Raw genomic sequence first — 9,683 nt, 5'->3', positions numbered from 1 at the left:
CTGAGAAATCTGCAGCAACTGAGTGATGCCATCAGGTCAACATGAACCAGAATCTCTAATGAGCATTTCCAGCACCCTGTTGATTCTGTGAAGAATGAAAGCAGCTCTGAAGACATAAGGGGGGTTCAGCCCTGTAGTAGTAAGCTGTACCTAGCAAATTGTCCAGTGAGTATACTCTTGCTTTTCTCCTTTATTCACAAACACAGAGCTTTGGTTCCTGTATTTGAGCACCTTCTATCCCACACGCTCCAGTGGATGTATCAGGAGCACTGTGGGGTTCAGTGTCTTGACTAAGCACCTTTTGATACAGCCTTTAGGAGCTGAAGGTCAAACCACTAACCTTCCAAATTGGTGGACCTACTTTACCTCCTGAGCCACAGCTGTCATGGCAACCACCACTCTGATTAGGTTACTTTGAGCAGCAGCTCTTTAGTTCTTCTTGTGATGGCTATAAACCGATCGAGTCCCCATAAGCAGTTTGAGCTTTATTCAGTAGCTGCCCCGCTCACACACTGCTGTTAGTGGAAACGGATCTGTACTGTGATGGTTCGTTCTCTGGCAGCAAAGATGGGTGCTTAAAATGTTTTGCATTCTCCTGCAGACTTCATGCTGGCATTTTTGTGGCGTTTGCATCTTTGTTACTCAGCCACTGTTTGCAGCTATGGTGGACCCATCACACGCACAATGTAGAGGAAAAATCAATCATGATCAAGATATGGATGGAAACACTTCTTTTGATGAAAGCCTAAGGTCTTCGTTTGCTTCTGTAAAACAGTGTGAACTTGTTTTTTTAAGAAAAGGTTTCAGCAACTAGCACCACCTGTTGCCACTTCCCTTGTTTGCAGGATGACGAGCACGCAGAGCTTCGTTTGGGACATCTTTATTATATTGCCAAAGCTGTACATATTTTATAAATACTTTCTGAATACTGGAATAGTTACACCATCCATCTCATGTCATTTTTCCTTCTCTTTACAGCTATCAGATTTCACAGCAACAGAGATGAGTTGTAATAATCCAGTTAAAAAAAAAAAAAAAAAAAGTTAACTCAAGCAGAAAATTCTCAGATCAGTTTTGCAGATGCTTCAGATCAAGTTCTGTCATTTATTAACAGCATCTTCTCCACACTCAGATTTCCTTTTGCACAGTTAAATTCCTTAAAAATACAAGCATGTCAGGATCAAAATAACATCTTCCAGCCTTACAGCTGTACTGATATATTGCTGATCTAGAGAAAAGTGTTCACCACATTCACACACGCGAACCACAAAAAACACGCACTCTCACTGTGAAAGTAAACGAGCCAGCGATGGGACCAGACACGACATAAAGACTCGATCGTCTTGGAGATCAGGTGACCACTGATGGCATCTTCACCGCGTCTGAAGGGTCAGTCACAGGAAGAAGAACTGCTGCTGTGGGTTCGGTGGCTTATTTCTCATTTCTCCACAACCCATCAGTCGATTATGCAGCTCCTACACTGGTTTCGGCTTCTCTAGTGAATATTTGTGTTTTCAGTCGCGCAGGAATAATTCCAGCGCGGATGTTACACTGTTACTAAAAATGCCTTCTTTTCCCCACTACTTTTTATTGGTGTTTCATTAAGTACCAGCGTGTAACTCCAGTGTTTGTACCACAGATATGGAAATATATACAACTATGTCTCTAGATTATCACCCACCACTGAATGTTTTAATGACTTACATACTTGTATTTATGGTCAAGTGAAGGAAAAAAAATTGCAGAAGTTTTGAAACATCCGTTGTTTAAAGGGGGCACACAAACAGCTCACATGTGTACCATCAAAGACATTTTGCACTGCCTTTAGTAGCTCATTATCCATGCAGCCTTTGCCTACAATTAAAAGCTGTAAGAAGACGGTGACATTTATCCCGGCATCCCCGCCGCCTGCTGTGACATCGCGGATTGGGGTGGGGTTTGTTAGCACCCACAGAGAGCGACACAGCAGCAGTCCTTTGCACCGACTGACCTGTGATCACCTTTTAAAACGAAATGCTCGTGTCACACTGAAGTCGTAATATTCAATCGATCGATGTGTACTATAGAAAAACAAACTCGTTCTTACATTCGTCACCCTGTGAAAGCCAGTTCACTCAAGAAAACCTGGCTCTGGCAATGGCTAACTACTTTTTAAGTATTGCACATCTAGCAAATTAACATTTGTAACATTTTGTTTTCCAGAAATGTACAGTCAATATATGTATATATTAAATAAATACTATATATAGAAATATATATAATATTTATTTGTCATCCTCATAGTAACATGCAATTGATAACAGCAGACCACAGACGCGAAATTTTACAGTAGAACTAGAACAGTAATTGAGCTGGGTGGGCCGAGCAAGAGTACACATCTGAGAACACTCACGGTATTTTAGGGTTCAAACACCATAACGAAGCGTTTACATGCGGTGCTCTGGTGCAGTATACAGTAGCATTTTCAGCATGGAACATCCCGCACTACACGACAGTCTCTGGTTGTTGGACCAACTGGGACAGACTGGACCTTTACAGTAACCACATATCACAGAATACGTCATACAGTCATATGGAGACGGGCAGGAGAGGGCAGGAAGCTACGCTGTACGTCGAGGCTGTGCGCGGGACCTGCAAGCACTCAGTGCCTCGGGGGTTGGGGGGTGATGGGGTAATGGAGCCCTCACATCACATACGAGTAAAAACTGTTGGGTCCTGCTAGCAGGAACAAGGAGCAAAACTTTCACCGGGAGCAGAGGAGCTCTGGGGGGGAGCAACTTTCCAGAGTAATGAAGCGGGCAAATATTTAGCTAGTTTGGGAAGAACATCTGGGCAACAGCAGTGAAGAGCTGGAAGTATTTACATGACATCACAGACCAAACATGTCTACACAATTGGATCTAAAAAGGGTTTGTATATACACAGGAGGGGAGCGCGGGAGTTGTGTGCTTAGAGTGAAGTTGGGGATTGTCGAGTCTGGTTTTAGGAGCCGAGATGCCATTTTCAAGTAGAGAGAGGCACGCCGGGGATGAGGGAGAGAGGGAAGGGGAGGAGAGTGTGGGGTGTAGACTAGCTAGGAAGGGGTCTCGGTGACAGCATCTTGGGTTTTCCTTCCGCCTCCTTCCCCTTGACTGCCGCCACGTACGAGAAAAGGCAGAGGACCGAGTAACAGATCTGATGTGCCTGCAGAGGAGGAACAAACACGAGGAAGTGAGAGGGAACCACCTGCGTGCAGTTATCAATAATACAATGAACAAAGCTGGATAAAAGGCTCCTCTCAGTCTATATACTGTGGGGTATTTCAAGGCACTCTGTCAATCATTTGCCACTAATGATGATATGATGCGCTTTTTACAAATGCTTCAGTTTTATTTGTGCTACGGGAGTTGGCATCGTGACACACGTTCCTGCCGCTGGCTGGAAACCACTAATCAGCGTAGCAGCTTAATCAGCAGTTTAAAAAACAGAAGTATAAAATCACAAATCTTTAAATGTCCCTGCACTTCTTTAATAAGAAGCACTATTTGACCTTTAACCTGAAGGCTCATCATGCTATGGTCTTACTTGAGTTGTGGGAAATGTGTCACTTTTTGACACATTGAGAAATGTCCTCGTGCGTTTTACAACTGCTAAAACGTCCTCATTTTCTGAGCAAAAAAGAAGCTACAGCACTGCAGTGTGGTGGTTTGACAAGAAGCGGCGTTGAGCCACGGATACATGGAAGCGGGCATCTTTAAACGCTATATAACCTCAGGTGATGTCACTCTGCTGTTTACCTCTTGAACAGTGGTTAAAATGCAAATTTCTTGTGTTAAAAGAACCTGTCTAATACTATAAAATTAAGAAAAACTCCAATCAACACAGAGCCACGAGGCAGGTCTTTTGTGTCAGCATACTGTCGAAATGAAATGAAAACCAAAGGCATTTTCAGACCAGAGCTCTACAGATGCCCAGTGCCCACTGGGGAGCTCGCCTGAGAACTACGTTTACCTTCAGGGCTTTTTCCTGTTTGCGTTTGCACCACCAGAGTGCACACTGATATGATGTAACGTCCAGCTGCATGCCAAAATTCCTGATATATTCACTGTCAAAACTCTGAACCTCATGGTACTTTCTTCTCTCACATATAACTTTAATAGAGCCTGGATTTTGCTGTCAGCCCATTTTCTCTCTATTTTGTTCCATTTTTAGAGTTAACAGTTCTGCTCTGAGACCAATCACCGTACATTCACATCACTCAAAGGCTGCTCTTGTGCTGGAGAGTACATACCCTGCAGCGGAAACTCCAGTCCACAAAAAAATCTTCTATAAACTTTGAGAGTTCCTGCTTCATGTGGTGCAGACGCACAGAAAAAAGTCAGTTCTTTGACTCCAAGAGTTCTAAGAACTATGAAATGAACTCTGGTCTGAAAGCACCTTAAGTTAAGCGCTTTTATTTAAGGAACATTTCTGCTGTGTCCATCTTGTCACTGGCATTCGGCAGTCACATAGCTGTATGTATTCATGATTTCAGATAAAGGAAGAGAGGACTCACCATCGGGGTCTTGTACTTGTGGATCACCACTTCTTTAGTTTCAGGAACTACGCCGGTGCAAGAGACAAAACAGAGAATTCAAAGGCAGCAGAAACCTCAATGAGTTCATATTTGAGAGCTTTTGGGAGGGGGCGGGGGGTGGTTATAGGGTTGGACTTTCAACAGGGTGTAAAATGAGATGTGGGCCAAGAAAAGTTCACCATAAAGGTCAATTAAAGATCAGATTGAGGGGCAGAAGAGGCTGTCTACTTTTAGCTTAGATAAAATTCAATTGTGAAATCCTGCTCATGTTGTGTTTCCTCATTGTGACTAATGAACTGATCAAATGTTCTCTTTGTCTTCAAATAAGAAAGCTAAATGTTCAATTTGAGCTTGGGTTAGTTGGTGAGACGTTCGTGGCCCACATGATGAACAAATACGAGTACAAATGTCATAACAAGAGAGTTTGCGACCAAGAAGGCCGCAAAGTTAATATATGAAAAAACAAACAATAAAAAGGACGACCTCCCCAAGCCCTTCAAGCCAGTGAACTCAAAGTTAAACATCACAGAAGAGTCGATACAAGAGGCCAAAATCCTTCGACCCGGGACCACGTCGCTGTCCACGGGACAGGCTGACTTTTCATTAGTAACTGAACCCATAGCAGAGATGGAAAGGCTGAGATCTGGACAGGTGAAAGGGCTGAGAAATCCTCAACCCCCACAAACTAACTGTCCCACCTAAGATCTCCGCTTGCTGAGATACAGATGGTCAGAGAGTGATGACCACGTGAGTGATGGAGTCTGGGGTGATCTCCGAAATGAATCAGAAGCAAGTGATGGAAGAAGCAGAGGAAAAATTAGCGGTACAGAAAAAGGGGAAAGAGAGGAAGCGGGGGAAGAAAAAAAAAAATCTATGAAAAGGACGGAGTGAGGAAATATTCTGCACAGGTTTAGTTTCAATAAGAAAGGAGAAAGGTGACGACACTTTACCTGCTGGAGAATGAAGGTTTTCATAGTGGCAAAGATGAGGGCAACATTACAAAAGCAGCACAGAGACACAACAGTAACCCAGCCAGGCGCTCGACGTCTGAGCAAGTTTAAGAGTTACAGCTACTGCTCACCGTTCAGTCAGACATTTGCATTTTCCATGAAACTTAACAGGAACCCACTAACTGTGTGACGCATCTCCGGTCGGACAGAATCCTCATACTTGAGCTGTACTTTCAGCTGCTCCCTGAAGTAGGGGGTCGCACAGCGGATGGATCAGTGTGACTGATTTGGCACAGATTTTAGACCAGATGCCCTTCGTGACGCAACCCTCCCATTCATCTGGCACTACGAGTACACTAGCTTGTGACCCCCTGAGGCTGGGTCTGTGTCTCCTCCGTAGGCAAACGTGTTAGCCACTACACCATCCCACTAATGAGACTAAATGTCCTCCTCTTCATGTATCAGGCACGATGCAGTATCGACCGCTTTTAAAGACATTCAGACTCTGCTGCTCTCTTCCCTCAGGCTGACTCAACATGGAACAGTTTAAACCAGGCCAAAAAAAATTTATGGTTTAAGATCTGAAAAAGGTTAAAGTCTTATTGAAAAGGGCCCGCTCGAATTCTAGTAACAACTTATCTAACTCAGGGCTAGAACACATCACTGCTGTCATGGAGGAAAGGCTGCCATTTAGCTACGAGCGGACTAGTGTTACTTGAGAGATTTAGATCTATTTATAGCTTTTGTTAACAAATGAAAACCATAATATGAGCAAAATTAATGCTTACCTATTTCCAAGCATTATAAGCTTTGATTATGTCGTTTCTGGAAAATCAGTTAATATGATGCTTTCATTATTAATATTTGTATGGCACCTTTAAAGGGGACCTTGTCCTTATTTTCTGCTGAGTTTGTGTGTGTCTATATGTTAATACTACAGCGGTGGATTCTCATTTGAAAAATGTGCAATATTTTAAATATATAGAACTAAAATCAGAGCATTCAGACTAGTTTGAGAGCAAATATCTTTATACTGTGAGCAGAGCCACTCTACTGCCACGCTGTCCAAACCTGCTGTTTGTGGGTAGCAGCGAATCACAGAAAGCTGGCTTAAAGTTAAATAGGAAGTGTGCTAAAATGAGACTAAACTGCTTGCACCATAATCTAGTATAAGATCAATGAGAATTACTAAATGTTTGAAAGCTGCTCTATTAGACTCCAACATAAAAATTGAATTGGAAACAAGCAGAACAGGTCCCCTTTAAGTCACACATCTACACAAACTGGCATAGCTATTTATGATACACGTTTCAGCCTTCCTTCTCTACACTGCGCACAGCATTTCTCACAAATGCTGACTTTTTATTACCTTGCTCTAAATCTTAACACTTGCATATGACTAAGCGCAAACCACACCCTCGAAATAATGCATGACTCACTTAATCGCCTGCAGACGTCAGTGTCTCAATGCTCCAGAGGAGAGCGGCTATCCAATTTAGTGAACCCTTATTAGCTTTCATCAATACATTTGCCATGAAGCTGAGTTACTGCCGTGCCGAGTACAGGCCTAGAATCAATAGATGGTGTAATTACCAAATTCCTCCAGGACAAAGACTCCCTTCACTGTATTGCACTTTTTAATGTGACTCAGCTCTATGAAAACCTAAAAACAAACAAAAAACAAAACAAAACAAGACAGAACATTATTAACTCAACAACACTGGATGGTGAACACGTCATATTTAAAGAATTAGCCATGTTTAAACTTGTTTTATTCAGTGTGAAAAGTCAAAATAAAAGGCTACACATGGAATGCAAGCTTTGAACGGCTAAGAAAGGAAAAGAAAAAGCACACTATGAGAAATTTTCCATGATCAAACGCATACATGGGCAATGAGGAGAAGCTCAACGCTGATTTAACGTGGCTCATCAATGAAATGAATCAGAACTGGGACAGTTTTGTCATGTTTGGTGTAAACAGCATAGATACTTTTTAAAAAAATGTTTTCTTTATGCTCAAAGATGCAATATGGCCCATATGATGCATACATGGAAGTTCCATAGAAAATGTAGACAAGGACACAAAATTAGAGTTGCCATACAGCTACAACAGGAAAGAAAAGAGGTAGAGAAAACAAAAGGAACCGAATAAGATGTAACTGCTAATAAGCAAACACAGCAGAGGTTGTGTACCTTCCGCTCCTTGCAGGGGGAGAGAGCATGGGAGAGAAATGGTTTGGATTATTATCGGACAGAAGAGCACAAACACTCGACGACACTCTGAGAGGGCACTGTCCACAGGAGCCTCGTACAGATTCAAATCAAAAATCCAGCTAAGTGGTTACAAGAGCCAATATGATTTGAAGAAAAAAAAAATCCATCACCAGAGGACTCAGCCCCCAAAAAACTACTAGGAAATAGGAAAGAAAAAAAAGAAGACGACAAAAAAAGAAAAGAAAAGAAAAAAAAGAGAAGACTAGAGGTTTGACTAGGGTATTAAGAACTGGATTCACCTCTGTTTTCCTGGACTTTAAACATCTCAGTTCCCCCCCAGAGCCCTCCATGCCTCCTCCTCCAGCAACAAGGGCTGGCACCAACGCCACTTGCTCACACAGCAGAACAAATAAATGAGGGTAGTTACTGATGGACAATAAATCCCACTATGTGCAGGATGCCTCCTCTGATACATCTCACTGCAGAGGGACCCAACAAGGCGGACGCTCACTACACTGCTTAGTTTTCAGTTAGTCTTCTTGACCCCAACATGATCTATGAGGACGTTTATTGAGCTGATGCAAATACTGTGCATGGAAATTTTTAATTAATCATGTTGTATTTGGGATTAGTAATAGTGGTCTGTTGAAATATGACAGAGCTACTGGAATTATATACTACTAGTTTGATATTATTAGTCACATTAAGTGAAAAAAAACTATGAAAATAGACATGATTGTTGGTTTTGACAATGGACTGTATTTAAAAGATGGAAGAAGCCTTTAGGCTTTAAAATACCAAGATGGTCATTTTGATTTCCTGGCATTTCAAAAATCATGTGGCTCTGTCTAAAAACAAAAACAAAAAAACTTCAAAACTATCATCTGATATTCCACAAGTTTTCCAAAGAGTTACTCAGCATATAGGGAATTTTTTCCACAATGTACTGAATCATATGAGGGGAGTATATATATATATTAAAAACTACCACTTATACCTAGAATCTGAGTAATTTTGAACCCCACAGCTCAATATTAGCACACCTGGCTGTGTAGCAAAACAAAGTTTACACATTTTGATGTGAAAGCTGCTACACCATGAGCCAAAGCTAGCTAGATGTGACTGATGGATAAAAATCCCTCTAAACACATACACACTGAAGAAGATGAATAATTACTGCAGGACTGTTGATGGGATGTTGAGCAGAGGTGCTGCGAGTCAGAGCGGGGTAGTGTACGACTGTGCAGAGCAGCGGGGAAACCAGTAGCTGAACTGAGTCAGGAGTGTGGAGAACAGGTAATTGAAACGGTTTCAGGCCTGAGAAGGAGAGTTGGGGGGGTGAAGGGTGGCAGACCGATGTGGAGCAGTGTGGACGATGAAGGAGGTTAACTAGGTTCTAGTGTTAAACCTGCAGTCTTTCTAATGGCCACCAGGGGCTGTTTCCTCTGGCTGCAAAACCAACTCTGAATATGTAAAAGTTAAGTGGAAAACAGTCCCATTTCTCACTTGATCTATGATCTTATGTATTTTCTGATTACTTTATCGTCTCAATTGTTCGTTTCAGTTCTTATGCAACACAAAATTAAATGCATTTTGCTAATTAGTGTCCCATAAAGTATTAAAGCAGGCTATTATTTAAGGTGCCTGTCAGTTCCTTGGTTGGATCTACTTGTCATGTCTGGTTTCAAAGAAATCAAGATGGCAAGGGCCAAAATGTTCAAGTCGACACTTCATAAACAGGGTCTACAATATCACAGTGGCTATATCCGTCTTTAATATACAGTCTATGATTGCTGACCAGCCAAACACTTACACACACATATATATCTACAGTCAATATTTTGCCACCACTAGGTTGTTTCTTTATTTTTGGTTATTTTCCACATTTTATCTCTACTGTGATTTGTGAATAATTACTGTAGAGTTATTCACTGACCAACAGTAAGTTGAGCTCGTTTTGCTGT

At 41.9% G+C, this 9,683-nt stretch overlaps 1 protein-coding gene across 14 annotated transcripts in view; it reads right to left on the bottom strand.

The window, feature by feature from the left end:
- Nucleotides 1-846: 846 nt before the first annotated feature.
- Nucleotides 847-9,683, bottom strand: part of madd (MAP-kinase activating death domain) — a 46,309-nt gene continuing 37,472 nt past the window's right edge. For 12 of the 14 annotated variants that reach the window (XM_087840809.1, XM_087840822.1, XM_087840814.1 and 9 more), the window contains 3 exons: nucleotides 7,099-7,168; nucleotides 4,535-4,581; nucleotides 847-3,183 (listed from right to left, as the gene is read on the bottom strand). In XM_087840809.1, coding sequence (XP_087696935.1) covers nucleotides 3,070-3,183; nucleotides 4,535-4,581; nucleotides 7,099-7,168 — 231 coding nt within the window. In that variant the 3' untranslated portion in view covers nucleotides 847-3,069. The remainder of the gene's footprint in view (nucleotides 3,184-4,534; nucleotides 4,582-7,098; nucleotides 7,169-9,683) is intronic. The other 2 variants (XM_087840833.1, XM_087840836.1) reach the window with 1 other exon arrangement.

This window comes from Neolamprologus brichardi, chromosome 1, assembly GCF_056152115.1.
Source record: "Neolamprologus brichardi isolate AB-2024 chromosome 1, ASM5615211v1, whole genome shotgun sequence".
Taxonomy (NCBI): Eukaryota; Metazoa; Chordata; class Actinopteri; order Cichliformes; family Cichlidae; genus Neolamprologus; species Neolamprologus brichardi.
The sequence above is the reverse complement of the archived record's forward strand: the minus strand, read 5'-3'. Positions and strand labels throughout refer to the sequence as shown.